The sequence below is a fragment of the Apus apus genome, chromosome 18 (genome assembly GCF_020740795.1).
Source record: "Apus apus isolate bApuApu2 chromosome 18, bApuApu2.pri.cur, whole genome shotgun sequence".
In the NCBI taxonomy this organism is placed as follows: Eukaryota; Metazoa; Chordata; class Aves; order Apodiformes; family Apodidae; genus Apus; species Apus apus.
The window spans coordinates 9947501-9964905 of NC_067299.1; the positions used below are offsets into that span (position 1 = coordinate 9947501).

Genomic DNA, 17405 nt, shown 5'->3' on the forward strand with positions numbered 1-17405 from the left:
CACTTCACAGTCATTTGTTTTAGTTGAAGTGGGTCATTGTCTTTGGTGTGGTAAGTGCGCAGAGTCCCGAAGAAGCTTGAGTCCTTCCAGCTGGGAGTTACAGCTGTTCCTGGGCGTGTGGGGACAAGCGTATATTCCCATTGGATCATGGTAGTTTAGCATTGCTGGGGGATGGATCTGGTTTCAACAGACAAAGATGGGAGTTGTCTTATCTTCCTGTAGTGCCGTGCCTTTGTAAAATTCTGCTTTGTGCTACTGTTACTGCGCCATGTGTTATGTCTGATGTTTTCCAGCAGTTCTTTTTACATGAAAAGGTCCCAGATGAATGAAGACAGGCTTTGTGGCTAAGGTGTCATGGCAGGGCAGGAGCTTGGAGATGGGTATTTCCTGAGGGCAACCCCCAGTCAGGCACAGTCCTCACCTGCCTTCATTTTCTCACTGGTGGAATAGCAGTAAACCCCCCTTGTTCTGCAGGAACACTGAGAACCTAAATTAAACAAGGTTTGTGCATATTGACAAGGAATGATTGAAAGTGCTGTAAGTGTGTGGGGTGGGAAGAAAACGTGCTCTTGAGCTCTCTGCTGTTGGGTATGGAGAGGAGGAGAGTCCTTGATAAATCCGATGCATGTATCAAAGTATTCTTCAACTCAGAGAGTATTTGCTAACATCTCTCCCTTGCATGTTAATAATTATTTTCAGGAGCTCTGAGGGAAGATGTAAGGCTGCTTCTGTAATGCTTTATGAGAAACTGCTTCCTCCCTCTCTCTTGCTTTCTCTGAAGGACCCCATTGGTGAACATTTTAGATTTTGTATTGAATTTCCTGTAGATCTCTCCCACATCTTTTTATGATAGCTGCCATGCAGGATAGCTCTGCTGAATTTTTTTACAAGATTAAATTGATTGTTCAGATTCTTCTCATAGTCTTTTTATTTTCCCCGTCCCAACAGTCCTTCACATCCATACCAATGCCTTCGCATCATTCTCTCTCTTTTCCTGTATTTGTAAATCACGGTGTCCTCTTGTAGCAGAATTTGTTATTGATTGCTTAAAAAAGGTAAGCTGAGCTTAATAGCAAAGCTGAAATGGATCTTAAAGAAGTGCCTTTCCTGCAGCATGATAAAAACTACTCCTATGAACAAGAATAAAACTCAATATATGCAACAACATCAACAGCAAACTCATTATAAAAGATGGCAGGACCCACTCTTCCTGGGAGATGGGAGAGAGTAGGTTCAGTGGTTGTCCACAGCCCCTCAGGGTTTGGGCAGCATGGAAGGGGATGTTCACAGGGAAAGGAGCTGACCTGAATTGCTGGATAATAGGAGGTCCAAAGCATTAACAAGCTAGCCATGGGAGTAAGAGTGGGAAGATGTGGATGTTTAGGGATTTATCAATTCACATAATTTAAGACAATGAGGGTATGATCTGTTGTGACCTCCTGTCTAGCACAGGCCAAATGATCTCCACTAATTAATTGTACTGCCTAGAGTACAATAACTCTGACTGATCAAGGCACAACGTTTAGGCAAGATTTTAATTTTTCATTATCTTTTTTCAGTTAGGGAAAATCTGCTCTATATTTAAGTGAATAGTAAGAAATTATTCCACATTTTAAAAATATGCATCAGTCTGTTTATCTGGCTTTTGCCCATTGCAGCTTGTTATTCACTTGCTTTTTGGATTGAAGGTAAAGCCTACAGAGGTTTTTGTGGAGAGAGTGTGTTTGAGATCTCAGAGCCTTCCTATTACTAAATTTTCAAAAGAAATGAAAATGGAACTTCCAGTCATGTGTTGTCTAGAGTATATAAAAAGTCCCTAGTGAAATTCCAGGGCTCTGTATTCATAGAGAGCATCTTTGGAGAAAGCAGTGAATTTCCATGCTCTACCTAATCTTATCTCAAAATTGTGCACCACAGGCTGAGCACTTTAAAATTCACGTTGAACAAGGTGCAGGTGGTTTGCTGGAGTCAAGCCAACAGAAATCCAGTGTGGATTTTTGCCTGTGGGATAGTGGTGACCACAAAGATCAGAGACATGAAGCTCCTGCTCTTTCCAGGCCTCCCAGGGCTCCTCATATTCCCGGACAGACTTGTTTTGTAAGGTGCGTCCCCTTCTATTTCGGTATCTCCCTTCTTCCTTGACAGAAGGTTTAATGGGAAGTCCTGTGGTTTATAGTCAGGATATTTCTTGGCCCTTCCATGGGGTTCCCCTTTGGAAGAGATAATTTCTAACAGTGTGAGGTTTCAGTACCACTGGAGCTGAAAAAGGAGCTCACAGGCAGTCCCAGTGACACTCAGTGCTGGGTTCGCAGCAGCCCTGCTCAAACACAGTTGTTGCTGGCAAAACTGCGTTTTCCGAGACGAACCTGAACAAGGATAATTTTTCTGAACACTGTGCTTAAAACCCAGTTATTCAAAGTTGTGGCTGTGCCAGGTAATTTGCCACTGCTGATAACAGTCGTGGAGTCTGTGATTTCATTTATGACACAGAAGGTTTTATCACCTTACTCTGGTGGTAGGTTAATGCAGCAGTGAGAAATAAAACCAAACTATCTCTCTTATGCCCCTGCCAGAAGTGCATTGGTGGTAAACTGGGGGCCTGGTTTTCACATGAAAATGGCTCCGAAAGCAGAGGTTGGACCTTCTCTGAATCCCCCATCTCCCTGCTGTAGGTATCACCATATAGTTGAGCACCCAGCCCCTGGTATTTTATATGACAGTGCTGCAGAAGACCACGTGGGAGTAAGAGCTTCTTCTCAAAAGAGAGGAGGTTCCACCTGGGTTTAGGATGATTACAAGATGTCCTCAGGAAGAGAGAGCTGGAGAAGCCCAGCCTAGAGAGTCTGTTAGAGACAGCCCATGGACATGCTGAGGTTCCACTTCTGCCACTGCTTGTTAGTGAAGGGGAAGCCCCAGCAGCAGCTGCTCCCTTGGGCAGCATCCTCCCTATGAATATTATTACTGTTTTCCATCCACTCCTTGAATAACAAGTGGTTGAGTCCAGCTGATAAATCAGGGGTATACAATTATGCTTACCTCTAAATAGAGAAACTCACTTCTTGTTTTAAATTCAATGATTAGAATTGCAGCATTCTGAAAAAACAATAAGGCATTCATTTCCTAATAAGAGCTAACAGATTCCAAATTACAGCGTCACGTATGTCAAAACATGCAGGCCAAAGTGTGCCATTGTCTTTACAATTTATATTGACTCGTTGTAGATTTGGAATGATCCTTCTCTTCCCTCAGGTCTAGCAGAGATGATTTATAAATTGCATAAATATGATAAAGACAGCAATAAGTAATAATATACAACAACTGTGCAAGCGATGAATTATAAAACAGGGAGTGGAAAAGGGAACAAAATCTCAGCATAGAAACTATTTTACAGGGCTGAGGATACAGTCTGAGTTATTTTTCTGGCATTATGACAACGAGGAGCATTTATGGGAGTTTGTAAACAGCTTACAACACAAATCATTTTGTTTCAGGTTATATTTATAGGGCTTAGTTAAGAGTTTTTTAGTATCCATTAAAATCCAGTGTTCAGACATTTATAGCCCAGCTGTTAAGGTCTTATCCCTAAGGATCAATTGTTTTGGGTTGTTTGGGGAGCTATTATTATTATTAATAATATTATTATTATTACTATTCAGTTTAAGTTGCTTATTCAAATGTAAAGATACAGGGCTCAAGTCGAAGAGTTCTTGTTATTTGGGAAAGAAGACAAGAGATGGCTTTTTATTCTTTATTTTTTGTTTCAGATATTATTTCTACAATATTTTATCTTACAGATCAGTTGAATCCCTCTGCCTGTGTTTCTGTAGCCATTTTGTGCTCAGAGTTGCTGCAGCCTGTAAAAGAGAACAACCTCTATGCAGTGTTATCAATATTGCATTGCTGCTTTTTTGCATGCCTTTCTGTAATTTAAAATAAAAATAATTTTCAGTTGAAATTTTATTATTTGCTATAGATCTTGTCTTCTAGTTGGTGGAAGATGAGATCTGTATTGAAAATGATCATGATGTGTCTAGGGCCTGATTCAGGTCTTAATGCTTTCTTCTTCTTCTTCTTTATTTGTTCTACTAAGACAAAATTCTCTATAAAAATCCAATTACCCTGCACACTTTATAAAAACACATAGTGAAAAGTAACCAAATCCTAAGGAGCACACCATTTAATAGCCTAAAGAGATAAAAAGTAGAGGGTTGACAGAGAAGAGACAAAGTGACTTGCCTGAGGTGATACTGATAGCCAGTGACAGAGGTGGGTCTTCTGAGTCCTGGCCCAAGGTGCTGTCTTGTTGCTTTTCATGTTGCTTTTCAACCTACAGTGAAGTGTTTCTTGCTGAGACATGAGCCATTTCTGCAGAGTGGTACTGGATCCTGATCAGTTAAGAGGGTTAAGAACCTAACACATAGGGAAAAGGTCAAATATGATATCAGGTAGTTGCATTTCATAAACAAAAAGAGGAGCATTTGAGCCAAATGAACTGTCTATCTTGAGAAAGAATATTTTAAATTCTTTAAATGTGCCTATCCATGGAATTAATACAGTGGCTGTTCTTACTTAAATCGTTTTCCATCTTATCAAATGTCCTTTGTGGCAGTATTTCCTAGCTGGTTCTTGTTTAATTCTAAATATTTGTGACATTAATTCTATTTAAGTCCTATGCTGTTATCTGTGACAAAATGTCAACATTTTTATGACAAACTACTGTATCCATTGCATACAGTGGAATCCCCAAGGAGCTCGTTCCTTGTGGCTGACTATCAGTCTCTGATTGAAAACCTGATTGACACCAATAAAAGCCTGGTAGTGCTCATTTCCTCACTTAAAATGATCCAAACAGCTCAATACCCATCAAAGATCTGTAGAGTGTTTTTAACCTGTATATTACTCATCATCTTAATTATTGTGCTTTTTTAACTTCTAATTTTGGAATATCAGACCTTTTCCATTAGGTCAGTAGAACATTCAGCTGCTCTTTGCCCTTTCCTCTTGTGTTGCAGTCACCCAGGACTCCAGGTTCCCTTTGGGCCCAGAAGAAGCATCTTTTCATCCTCTTAACATCCTGCCAAAAACTTTGTTGTGGATCATTGTTTTTACTTTTTACTTGGCTGTATGAACCATAAGCTCTGGACCTTCCAAGATCTGTAGCACTTGCTTCCATGCAGAAAAAAAAAAAAAGTTGCTGCCTCCAAACTATTGATTCTGTTTTCAAATTTAACTCAACCTTCAGTTAGTTTTTCATCTTGTAATTTCTGGTAGTGATGAAGATAGGAGGAAACTTACAGACCCCAAAGCTGACAGTATAAAAGAACCACAACAAACATTTCAGAGGAGCTCTCTGTGAGATGCTGGGGTCAAGATGTGGCCATCTGGCAGTTAGGAATTGCCATGTGTGAAGCCACGCCAGGCACCTGCTGAAGGCAGAGCTGCAGTTGCAAAGTCTTCAGAGGTTGGCTTGCTGCTTCTCAGCCACTGCATGGTTTTCATTTGTACCTTCTCTTATCGAGCACAATTTCTAAATGAGGATGGTTGCTTCACTTTAAGGACGTACAAATGACTTGCCCTCACCTGTCAAGCATGATCCTTGTATTTTACCAGGCCCATTATGAACGCAATCTTTCTGTCGAAAATTTGCATACCTCCTTTCTTGAGAAGTAATGACAGCAATTTCTTTCCCTCCGCTCACTTTCTGAGTGTCTCATTTAACAGCACCTGTGAAACCGACAGGCGCAGAGATGAGAAGTGAAAGAGAGCAGTTGATTAAATCATCATCAAGTCGGGCCTCAGAAAGTCAATTCTGCTTCCCGTCTGCAATGATATCCTTTTATCTTAAAGTAATGAGCTATGGCACTTTTGCATCGGGTAATGCGATAAGTTCTATTAGCATGTTCCATTTGCTTCACAAGCAAGGGCAAGTCATTTCAGCAAGCTCATATCACTGCAATCAAAGCAATTGGCTTCACAGGCAGAGAAGAAAGAGGAAAGGCTCAGGGTGATTTTTATGGATCACAACACAGTAGAAAAAATAGATTCTTGTATTATTTTAACCCGTAACGTGCTTTGCTTCTTATCCATCAGGATATTTTGATTTCATTAGCTTGTAAGTAGCTGGAAGACTCAAATTCCAAGCTGAACTCTAGAGCTAAGAGTAGGAGTTATAAAAAATAGGAATCTTTTCTTATACAGATATACTGGGTAATGTTCAATTAAGCACTGACTTCATTAAACACTGATTTGTTTAAGTCTTTGCTATTGACTTAATCCACTGGTATAAATGGACACTTTTATTACTATTTATTGTTATTCATTTTTGAATCCTGACAAAATACTCATCAGTTAAGAGGATGCTACAAATGACATGTATTGCAAATTGTCTACAACCAGAAGGGCAGGAAAGGAGGCAGCAAACGTACATTCAGAGTCCTGGAGGCAGAGGCGTGTTGTCATTTTTTCATAGAGTGTTGAGGAACCAAGGCAGGGAGTTCATCCTTCTATTGCAGAAGAGCATGACTTACTAAAATTCAGATTTGGTTGTGTACGTGGCCACCAGCTGCTTGGGCTAGTTAGCCCAGTGGAATTTGAATGCCTGACTTGTGGCAGGCACTTCCTGAAGGTGCTGAGCTGAGCAACTGGTGGCATTGTTAGCTATATAACAGTACATCTGGAAACCCATTTAACCTTCTGCTGACACTGGTTGGACATGGTCCTGTTCTTTGGGGATGGCTGGATTGGGCCTGAGGCACTTATTGAGCAATGACACCTTAAGGAAACCATTGGCAGTGGTAACTGGGGGAAAGAAGTTGCACTTTTCCAAGAGCTTCAATAACCTACCAGTCTCAGCTCAGTGTCTGGGCAGCAAGGGAAAATGTATTTCTTATAGGGCTTCTTTTCATCCTTCTCTGGGGCTGTGCCTAGAGGTCCCTGAGGTTGCCTGTGCCTTTTCCATGGGTGAAAGTGCCCTGGGCAGGACAGAGAGCCCCGTGCTGGGGCTGCCCCTCACTGGCTTTGCCCTCCTGCAGGCCCTGCTGCCTCCCTGGCAGGCGCTGGAGGCCTCCCCCTTGCTCCTGTTCACTCATAGCTACTGGCCTTCCCCTTCAAGTGATATCCCTGGGAATACAGGGATTGACACAACAGAAGCAGACCTCAAAACAGGACTCATGTTTAGCTGTCCTTCCAGTGTGAAACCCCCCTTTGCTTTGCAAATAAGCTGTGGTTTACCAGGGGTATGTATGTATCCCACCCACCACTCGCCAAGGTTATATACAAGTTCTCTATAAATATAAAGTCCTTATATAAATATAAGGTGGATCATCTTATAATGAATCATGTCATCTGGTGTTTCCAGTTTAATACTCAAAATATAGAAGAAGCCCTTTATTGTGTTGTTTTGCTATATATATATATATATATATATAAAAAAATAATCCTAAAAGTCCTGGGTGCATGGAAATATAAAGACTTACAGCTGGAAGTGGTTCTAAGTTCTCAAGTTTTTTTCTGTAAGGGGCCAAAATACCTTTAAATGTCCAACGCTGGTACATTTCATCTGAAGTGAAGTAGTTTGGATAAAATGGAATACAGATTAGAGGTCAACATTGCAATCTTTGTCCAGACGAAGGTAATTTGTATAAAATGGGACTTTTCTGTGAATAATCCATAATTTTAGCTTTTGAGAAAGGAGACCTTAAACTTCTCAGACCATCTCTGTTTCAGAGTCATTCCATACAGTGAATCACTATGGATAATGGTGAAGAATTGCTGAGCAGACTGCGATGTTAACCAATTTGTGAGGAGCTATATGTAAGGTTCCTTGGCTGGGTGCTCCATGCTGAACGCTGCTTGCAGGCAAAGTCAGAGATAGGAAAGAAAAAAGTGAAATTCTTGCTCTTAGTTTCTTTGTGACTCTGTCTGTCTCCATTTCATCAATTAGAAAATTGCCCATTTATTCCCTTCTGTGTCTCCTTTCATCTAGGAGATGTTTTTTCTCCTTTTTTCTTGGAAGCAAAGGTCTAATTGTATAGCTAAAATATCATCTTTGCTCTTTCCAGGGCTGTCAGTTTGTCATTGGTGGATGGATGGACAAGAATATTGTAAATGTCAGTGTGAACATGGCTGAGGTCTGGGTTTTCCCTCATTTTCTTCAGATTTCCTTTCAGCAGACAGATGAGTAGAATTACTTTGTTCAGTGCTGGCATTTCAGCAGCACTGACTCCTTTGGTGGCAATGATAAATGGATCCAAGATACGAAATAGCTGTTCCAGCAAAGTCCATTGAGCAGAATAGAGAACAATGCCCTCCTCAATGTCATTGTACATGATATATTCAATGATTGCCACTTTTTGCACAAGAATGTGTTCAATCAGCAAGCTCCATAGAAATCCACGGTGTTGCTTCAGCCTGAATGAGCTGGTGAGGCGTCACAGACCTTTACTCAGCTTGATTTGGACCAGACTCTCTCAGGCTATTAAAATGGGCTCAAATTATAGCTGTAACCTCATAGGGTATCTGATTTTTGAAATGTGGCATTGGGATCAGTCTCCTTCAGCAGGTGCTGTGGGAGATGTGCTGTGCATTTTAACTTGCACTCTCTCCAGCTGGGACAGGGGGTTTGGGAAGTACCACTAATCTTTAGCACAATCCTCAGTTTTACCTTTTCCTCTACAAAACACAGCAGCAGCTAAACCTCAAATGGGAATTGAAAAGTTCTTTTTCCACTTCCCACTGCAATGTGTGCACACTGCATATGGGAGTGAGTGCATCTTGTGCCTTCACAACCTGGACCAATAGCAGAAAATTAGAAGGTTTAAGCTGGGCCAGAAAAAGAGCTTTCTTTTTGTTGGTACAAAGACCTTATGAGTTTGCATGTTCCTTGCTCACTTGGGGTTGATTTTAGGAACAGCCATTTGAATTTGGACTGAAACACACATATGGAAATGCAGGTTTGTGAGTTACTGATTCTGGTTATCTCTTCCTGAGCATGAAGTTGCATGAAATACTGCAAAGTGAAACTTGAATGCCTTGGCATGTGTGTCAAGTGACATGGTGACTGGTAGACTTTAGTTACTAAAGGTGTTTGAACAGTTTAGGTGCTAACTATAGGCACTTGGAGCAAGCCATTGTCAGCCTGGTCTTGTTACTGCCCCTGATTATATAGAAATTAGAACCAAGCTTAACATTTCCCTATTTCCTCTAAGAGTTTTATCTGTGAAGCTGGTTTTGAGCAAGCTTTAAAAGTCCCTTGCATTGGATTTGGTTTGTAGTGCTGTAGGTCCTTTGGGAAAACAGTGTCATAGTCCCTTCTGCCCAATACTAGACTTTCCAAAGCATAAAATAGCTATTTTGAAGAATGTTTCCTTTGAGGGGCCTATCAGGCTGTGGTTTGAAAAAAATCTCATGGCATTTTGTGCCATGCTCATTTGAAAACTTGGCTGTACACGGGTGTTGTGGGTGCTCAGCAGTTTTGCTAATCTGGCTTTCATTTCAGTGCCTAAATCAGAGCTAAGCACTGGGTGGGGTTTTGGTAATGTAGGCTGGTTTTTGGAAGTTTGGCTTTGGGCTTTTCCCAAGCCTGGCCCCGGGTGACTGAAATTAGTCATGACTTGGTTCAGTGTGGAGACAGTAAGTGTCTTGAGCCTGAGAATTAGAGAAAAAAGCCTCTGTGTGTTCAGGTGTAAAATGTGTCTGCGGCCTCCTTGTCTTGATTTGTCACATTATCACTCACAGCTTCCAGTGGAGCTAGTGGCAGTTACCCAAAAGTCAGGTCATGCTATTGCTGAATGATATTCTGGACTCCCAGTTACTTGCAGGCTGTCCCGATGCAGCGTGTGCACAGAGCCCGGGATTCCTGAAACAGGACAGGGGACAATTCTAAAAAATTACTTTTTCTAATCGGCACAAAATACTGAAACTTGGCCCAAAGCAGAGGGCCAGTATGAAGCATTTGCATCATTTCAGTTCCCAAACAGTCTGGTGGTCTGAGAGCCACGAAGCACTTAAATAATTTCACTTTTTTCTGTGGCCCTGGGAGGTAGAGAAATGCTAGAGGAAGAGAGGAACTGAGCAAGTAGGACAGACTCAAGTCTTCAAACTGACCAGTAATTCTGAATAATCAACTTCATGGTTGTCAGCTTCGGTTTCCAAAGCCTGTTCTCCAGAAGTGGTTAGCAGTAGGCCTGCAGAAGGTGGAAACTCCTTGTGCTTTAGCACCTCTGGGAAGAAAAATGCATCCAAAAATGTAAAGGAGCACGTTGGAGCAAGGGCCACTGGGGAATATGCAAGTGCAGTGCCTGGAGTTGCCTACACAGCAAAGTTGGGAAGAACATTTAGTTGCATCAGTTTGGTCTCCAGCCTGAGTAGCAAACCTCTTCTTTCATCTGGAAGTCTCTTTGGATAAATTGTCTGATGCTTTCCATCAGCCAGAGGAAATGCACGTATTTAATCCTCACAGAAAATTCAGTTTAATGTGGATGTGCAAAACATGCACACATAACATGTATGCCCACACACATGTATACATACTGCATGTAAATATAAGCACAAAGCAGTGCAGAAAGCCCCTTCCTCCTGCCCCTCCTTCATTTCTTTCATACAGCTTGTCCATCAATTCTTCTGTTGGAACAGGACGGCGCTGCTGGGCGGTGGGTCTCTTGCCCGCTCTCCCCACCAACAAAACCCCTTCATGAGCAAAATAGCTGCCTTGTGTGTGCAGGACTCCTGGCATTTTACAAAGTGTATCTGGAGCCAGGCTGGGCAAACGTTGGGAGCTGTTTGCTGAGTGCATTTATTGCTTTTGCATAATTTATGAGCTGGAGGGGTTTGACCATCATTCGTCTCTGCCAGAGGCTGGCACTGAGGGCTCAGGAGGATGGAGCTGTAAATTGGATGGTGTGCTCCTGCTGAGCTCACAGCAAAGTCCTCGGGTCAGTATGGGAATTTAATACCAGGAATGGAAGTGTTTTCTCAGAGTGCCATGTGGGCCTTGGTGCCGCAGAGGCTTTGTTGGCAGGCACAGCGCCTGGCCAGATCGCGAAGCTGTCAGTCACTGGGCACGTTGTGAAGGGAGCCTGAGCATTTTTAATCGGGTTGGCATCCGTGCTGCTTCCATAATGGACACCAGTAGGTCTCAGTCCTGCGCCATATGCTTAACTCTGGAGACAAGGTGCTTCTGGGTATAGCAGTAATTATTTGATGCAGAATTAAGTGGACCTTGAAATTAGAACTGGACTGTTGGAGAGCAGGAGGCTTAACACTTTGATGGAAATAACTTCTCACCGACGCCGCTCTGTGCGCTTCTCTGCAGATTCACTCTGCTGCTGGGAACTTGTTTTGCTGGCAAATTCAGATGTCACTGCTGGCAAGTATTCTTCTCCCCGAGTACCTCCACAGTGCAGAAAACATGAAACTCTGGGCTCCTTCCAAGCTTATGAGTTGGGAAAAACTTAATCCACAGTGGAGGAGAGATTCCTTAAACCAGAAAAAAAATGGTGGGGGAAGGAGAGGGTCTCAGCAAAGTGCTGGGACCACAGCTGGGTCACAGGGCATCTTCAAACCCTCTGCTCCCTGCTGGTAAAAGGCAATCATTCGTGCCTGCTTATATGTCTAATTTTTAGCTCCTTTTTTCTCCTTCTGGATTCAGATATTAACAATCAGGACTTGTACTGCAGTTTGTCTGGAGGGTGGGCAGAGGACACAAAAGGAGCAAGTGGTTGTGGGCTTCAGGTTTTGAAACATACAAGATGTGTCATAAATAATAATGCATTGTAATATACAGAGCACAGAATGCAGGGACCCCAGAACCACTGGCCCCTCCTGATGTAGCCAAGCAGTGGAAGAAAGTGCTGGAGCCCAAAAGCTGAATATTTCCAACAACTGTAAAATAGAGATAGTAAATGGAAAGTTGTTGTGACATGTTGTGGTTTTAATGGATGAAAATCCATGTGTGTGTTTGCTTTTTTGTAAATGTAGGGCTTTGCTTTGCAAATATACTCACCTGTGCTTTTCCCTCATACCTGTAGCCACATTGAAGTAAAAATGTGTTTTTACAGGGTAAGGATATGAGTACTTTAAATAAATACCATACCATTCTAGTAATGTGCCATTTTCCTTTTGTCAGTTAAGTACACTCTCTTCATTAACTTGATCATGTGTGAGGGTTTCAAAATTCAAGCTAAAACTCTTGTATCTTCACGTTCCATCTCATACGTTTGTTACCAGAGTATTTAGGTTCAATTAATGCAATAGAAATAACTTCAGTTACTAAATATCTTTCACTTCCATGTCTGTTTGGCATTATCTGAAAGCAGATTGGAGTACTGGCTAATTTTTACTTCATTTTCAATTATTTGAAAAATACCTAGAAATAGTTTTTAGCTTTAATTTGTTAGTGTGCTGCTCATCGGTTTGAGGAATCATAGAATCATAGAATCCTAGGGGTTGGAAGGGACCTCGAAAGATCATCTAGTCCAACCCCCCTGCCAGAGCAGGGTCACCTAGAGCACATCACACAGGAAGGCGTCCAGGCGGGTTTTGAATGTCTCCAGAGAAGGAGACTCCACAACCTCTCTGGGCAGCCTGTCCCAGTGCTCTGTCACTCTCACAGTAAAAAAAATTTTTCTGATATTCACCTTAAACCTCCTATGCTCCAATTTGTATCCATTACTCCTTGTCCTATCACTGGTCATCACTGAAATAAAGAAGGAAGTTACCTTTTCACCCCTGTACTAGTAAAAGGCAGTAAAACAGAGAAGTTATTATTAAAGAAGTCACAGAAGATTGCTTGATTTGTGCAAATCAAGTGGATATATTTGTGGGTGGATATGGCTCTGTCTGTTCATGTCCCACTGTACAGTTAACCTGTAGAATTCACAAAATATAACTGATTTCAAAGCAATTGGATTGTCTTATGGAAATACTAAAAAGCACATTAAACAGGATACAAATGCATAAAAGATTTGACTGACTCCTGTAACAATACAACACAACCAGCTAGTCAAGGATTTGGAAACCAGATTTTCCTGTTTGGTGGTCTTAGATTTTACTTCAAAACATCTGCCATGAGATCAGCAGAGGTATGCGTTTGGCCTTGAATGATACAGGCACTATAGAATACAGTCGTACAGTCCTATAGAATCTGAAACTGTACTTGATTAAAAAAAAAAGAAACAAACAAAAACAACCCAGAAGGAGGTGATTTCCTCATTCTTCAGTAGAGGCAGCCAAGTGTGGCCCCTCCACAGTTACCCCAAATGAGGTGGAATGTATCAAATCTGTGTCTGAGAGTGCAATTGTCAAGATGCAAGTGAGCAGCATGGTCCTTGCAGTTCTCTTCCTAGCACAGCTTTTGTACTTGTAGCAAATGCATTTAGGGTTTCTGGTTCTTTATCTGTACTGACACCTGATTCATCTAGTCCTGCTGTATTTCTACAATAGTAAAAGTGATTTAAAAATAGAGCAATGTCACTTGATGAATATAAAGACCCACTGGTGTTACTCTTCAGCTTTTTATAGTATTATAAAATATTTCCTATGATAACTGAGCTACCCTTGAATTACAGAGAACCTCAATGAATCAAGTATTTTGCATGTTCTTGCTTCCGTTGTCTGAATTCTTTAGTTCAGCACCAGTGAGCAAAGAGTTAGGGTGAAACTTCCAAGTAGTCCTGGAAAACAGTTGCTTTGCAAATGCTTCTCTGCTGGGACAGGCAAACTCCCATCCAAGGAGCCTTTGGAGCCAGTGGATTGACAGGCAGCATGAGCAATACTGCCCATTGGAAGAGAGGACAACAGCCCTCTAATGCTGATTTTCTTCCCTTATCCCATTCTGGAGTCTAAATGTGCTCATGTACCATCAGCTCCTGTGCATGGGAATTAAACTAACAGAGGGCTTTGCAAATGGCTTTTATTTCTGGTGCATTTTTTTCATCATTCAAACATGTAAATGTATCATCTTCAACAACAGTGTGGGGGAAGATTCCCACCCATACAGCAATTGAGTTTTTCCTTAAGGTACCAGATTTGATGCCATAGGGCTTATGGGAGTTTCAGCCATTTTGTTCATAGAAATCTTTCTCTCTATTTTTTTTGCAGGAGCAAGTTTTTCTTACCTGTTCTGTTCTCTTTTTGTGTTTCAGTGTGACAGCGACAGTGATCAAGAAGAAAAGGTAAGAAAGGAAATCAATACGGGAACAAAAATGATTTGTTGGATTCAGTTATTCCTCTTACTCTGTTATTTATTTAAAGTTTCTTTTTTGGATTGATCTCAAGTGTCTCTATACAAAGAAAAGACTTTTTTTCCTTTAAATTTAATTTTAGAATAGACCTGTAAGGAAAGAGAGTGCTATTGGATATTTTGAAGGCTGCACAATTCATCTTCAAGCATATTGATGCCCTGGTTTGTGTGGGTTGTTTATGAGCACCAGTCTCACTACCAACCCTTGCTATGGCTACATTTTGCCTTGGCAAATTCTAACAGCAAGTGGATATGTTTGTAACCCACACATTTGGACTTTGTAGCAGTTACTTAACCACTCTTGTTGCCGCTTTTGCTTCTCTGCACACACAGGTCTTCAAACTCAAATCCAAGTGTTATTGTTTATATATCTCTATCTGTATCTACTTTTTTAGAAACAACATTGGGAAACTGTACATTAAGTCAAGTGACACAACTTGCTGATAATTATTTCAATAACTTGGGTTTCTCAGTGGAAAAGGGGAAAAATTTCAGGGTGCAGAAGAGCCAGGCACTCGTCCCTAATGCTGATTCTTGTTTAGAAGATTAACAGTAAGGAAGAACTAGTGTTCACACTGGTGCACGTTTTAGTGTCTTATTTTGTGAACAGACCAATATCTGCCCTCTCTCTTTTGCAAAAATGAAGTAATCATTGCAGAAAAACTGGTCTAATTTCTTTATTTCCAGGTTGGATTTTGTGATTTTCATTTGTACGTTGAGCTTTAAGGGATGTTTTGCTAATGTAATCACTTTTGCCTCCTCTTTCAGTGGTTAAACTGGTTAAACTGGGGGGAGGGTGAAATACTGACAGAAAATGTCTTTGATATAATAACATCGAGCTGTTTAGTTTCATGAGTGGGTCTGTTAAGCAGCTCCAAGTCAAGCCAAGAAGAAGAGAGATGACCATGCTGGTATGCAACTTATACAACAGAAAAGAACAAATGTATTTTAAAATCCAGAAGGAAACAACACATACAGAAATCATCTTTCATTAATTTATTCAGTTTTCTGCAGGATTGTGTAGCAGGAAGCAAAGGAAATTTTCAAACCATCTGTATGAATCTGCCAAGCTTTGCCCTTCAGCTTTTTCAGTAATTTCCCATGTAGAGAATTTTTTCCTCATGTTTCTTAATAATTTGCTAACTATGTTAAAGAACTACTGTTTACTTTGAACTGCAGTGATTTCCCCTTCACAAGGGAACTAATCACTGGAGTTAATCAGTGTGACAACAGAAAGAGGAGGTTTTCTTGGTTTTTTGCACAGAATATTAACCTGCACTTTCAGATATGAATTTTTAATGCATTACCATTACATTCCATCCTGTGAAGTGATTAGTCATTTTCAGGATGTTCCTTATGTAGTGGGAGATGATAAACTGAATTTCAGCTCCTATGTTTATGGCACCCAGAGCTAGAAGTGTAATTTCCTGCCAATGCTATGTTCAGGGAGCTAAACCTCTGCCGAGCTTTTCTCTGCCAGCCCTCCTGTGTGCAAAGGCAGAGAGGCAGCTTTTGGGGACAGCACTGGTGTGTTGGTTCAGGATAGTTTCTGTAAAACAATACTAGAGAGATTCAAGATTGTGCCTCACACAGAATATGCTGGTACTTGTACAGGAAGGGTTTAAAATCCAGACGTGTATTTCTTCATTGTGGTCTATATTTCGTCTTCTCCCCCCTCCTCCGATGAAATGAGATTAAGTGCAGATCCAAATATTCCTAATAATTCAGTGCTTTTCAAATCCCAGCACCAGATCTAGCTTTGAGTTTTATAGCTCAGGCCCAGTTCTAAAAGATGACAGCTGACCCTGGTGTATTTCTGCAGCCTGTGCTGGCAGCCTAGGCAGAGATCTAAAGGCCTTGTTCTGCTCTTAATTTGAATTCAGCATATGTAGCCTGTTACAAAATGCGAGACATCATCATTTGAGCAGGTCAAGCATATTCAGATGAAGACAAATGGTGCTTATTTGATTTTCTTAAAATCAGGAAATGAAAAAAGTGCTCTCTGGAGAAATCATGTTCTGCCTGACTTAGATGATAGACCAAGGCATGTACCCCAGATAAGAACAGGCGCTCGTCTTGCGGTTTTTATCTCTGAAGGACGGTCGGGACTGTCAGCTCGCTGACATGTGCATTATCCATGTCATTTTAAACAAAGTGACCTGTAGAAAAGTGCACTCTGCCGTGACATGATAATGGGCTGTTGGATGACAGGTAAAGTACACACTATAAAGGAGGCTGTGCGTTATTCCTTTGTTTAACTGACAAGTAGAAACTTCTTTTCTCCAGACAGGCAGGATCTTTTAGATCTCTTTCAATAGGACCTAGAAGATTTTTGAATTCCTGCTTTAAATAAACTAACATTTTTAGGACCAAAATTCCTATGAGCAAAATGCACTGGGAGAAGTGAGATTGCCAGACCTCTGTGCAAGAGGTTGATCATTTCATAAATAGTGCTCAGCGCCCTCAGCTTTCAGTAATAACCAGAGGAGCTGAGGGTACTCAGCAGGATTAGAAGTTCTATGATCCTTGACCCAAATGCCTTATATCATGAGGAGGGTATTAGCCACCAACTATGGATCTGTTCTAGTAGCAAATTGTCAAATTGCACTTGGTTGGTCTTATGTCAGTGTATTCTGAGCATTGTGGAGTTACTCTTCTCCCACCAGAAACATTTTTGCCTGAAGTGTTTCTGGGAAGAGAAGATCTACTTTTCTTGAGGACCATCTCAGGCAGACTTGGATACCCTCAGGTGTACAGAATATATGGTATCTTGCTGCACTTCACTTCTGTACTTGCTGTTCAGAAAATGCAAAGGAAATAATTTTGCTTCATTTAAGATGTTCCTTCAGTGTGCCTGGGAAATAAGAGATCCATGAAAGGCAGAAGTAACACAAGACAGGGTGTAGGAATGAGTGTGTGTGTGTATTTCTACTAGAGTAAGTAAGACCTGGAATCCAGAAAGACAGACCAGTGCCTTTGAAGAAAAAATGGCAGATCAGAGTGATCAAGGTGGGTGACAGATAGAGGTGGCTGAAAAATGAGTCAGTTCAAGCATGACTAGATGGGCCCAGTGCAGTAGGAGAGCACAGGAAGGAGCAGGACCTGGGAAACCAAGGAGCAAGTGAATAGTAGCAAAAATAGTGTCTTCTAGGCTGTTAGCATTCTT

General features: G+C 41.2%; 1 protein-coding gene across 5 annotated transcripts in view; it reads left to right on the plus strand.

The window, feature by feature from the left end:
- AUTS2 (activator of transcription and developmental regulator AUTS2) overlaps window positions 1–17405 on the plus strand; it is a 769537-nt gene that overhangs the window by 510452 nt on the left and 241680 nt on the right. For all 5 annotated transcript variants that reach the window (XM_051636183.1, XM_051636186.1, XM_051636184.1 and 2 more), the window contains one exon: window positions 14142–14171. In XM_051636183.1, coding sequence (XP_051492143.1) covers window positions 14142–14171 — 30 coding nt within the window. The remainder of the gene's footprint in view (window positions 1–14141; window positions 14172–17405) is intronic.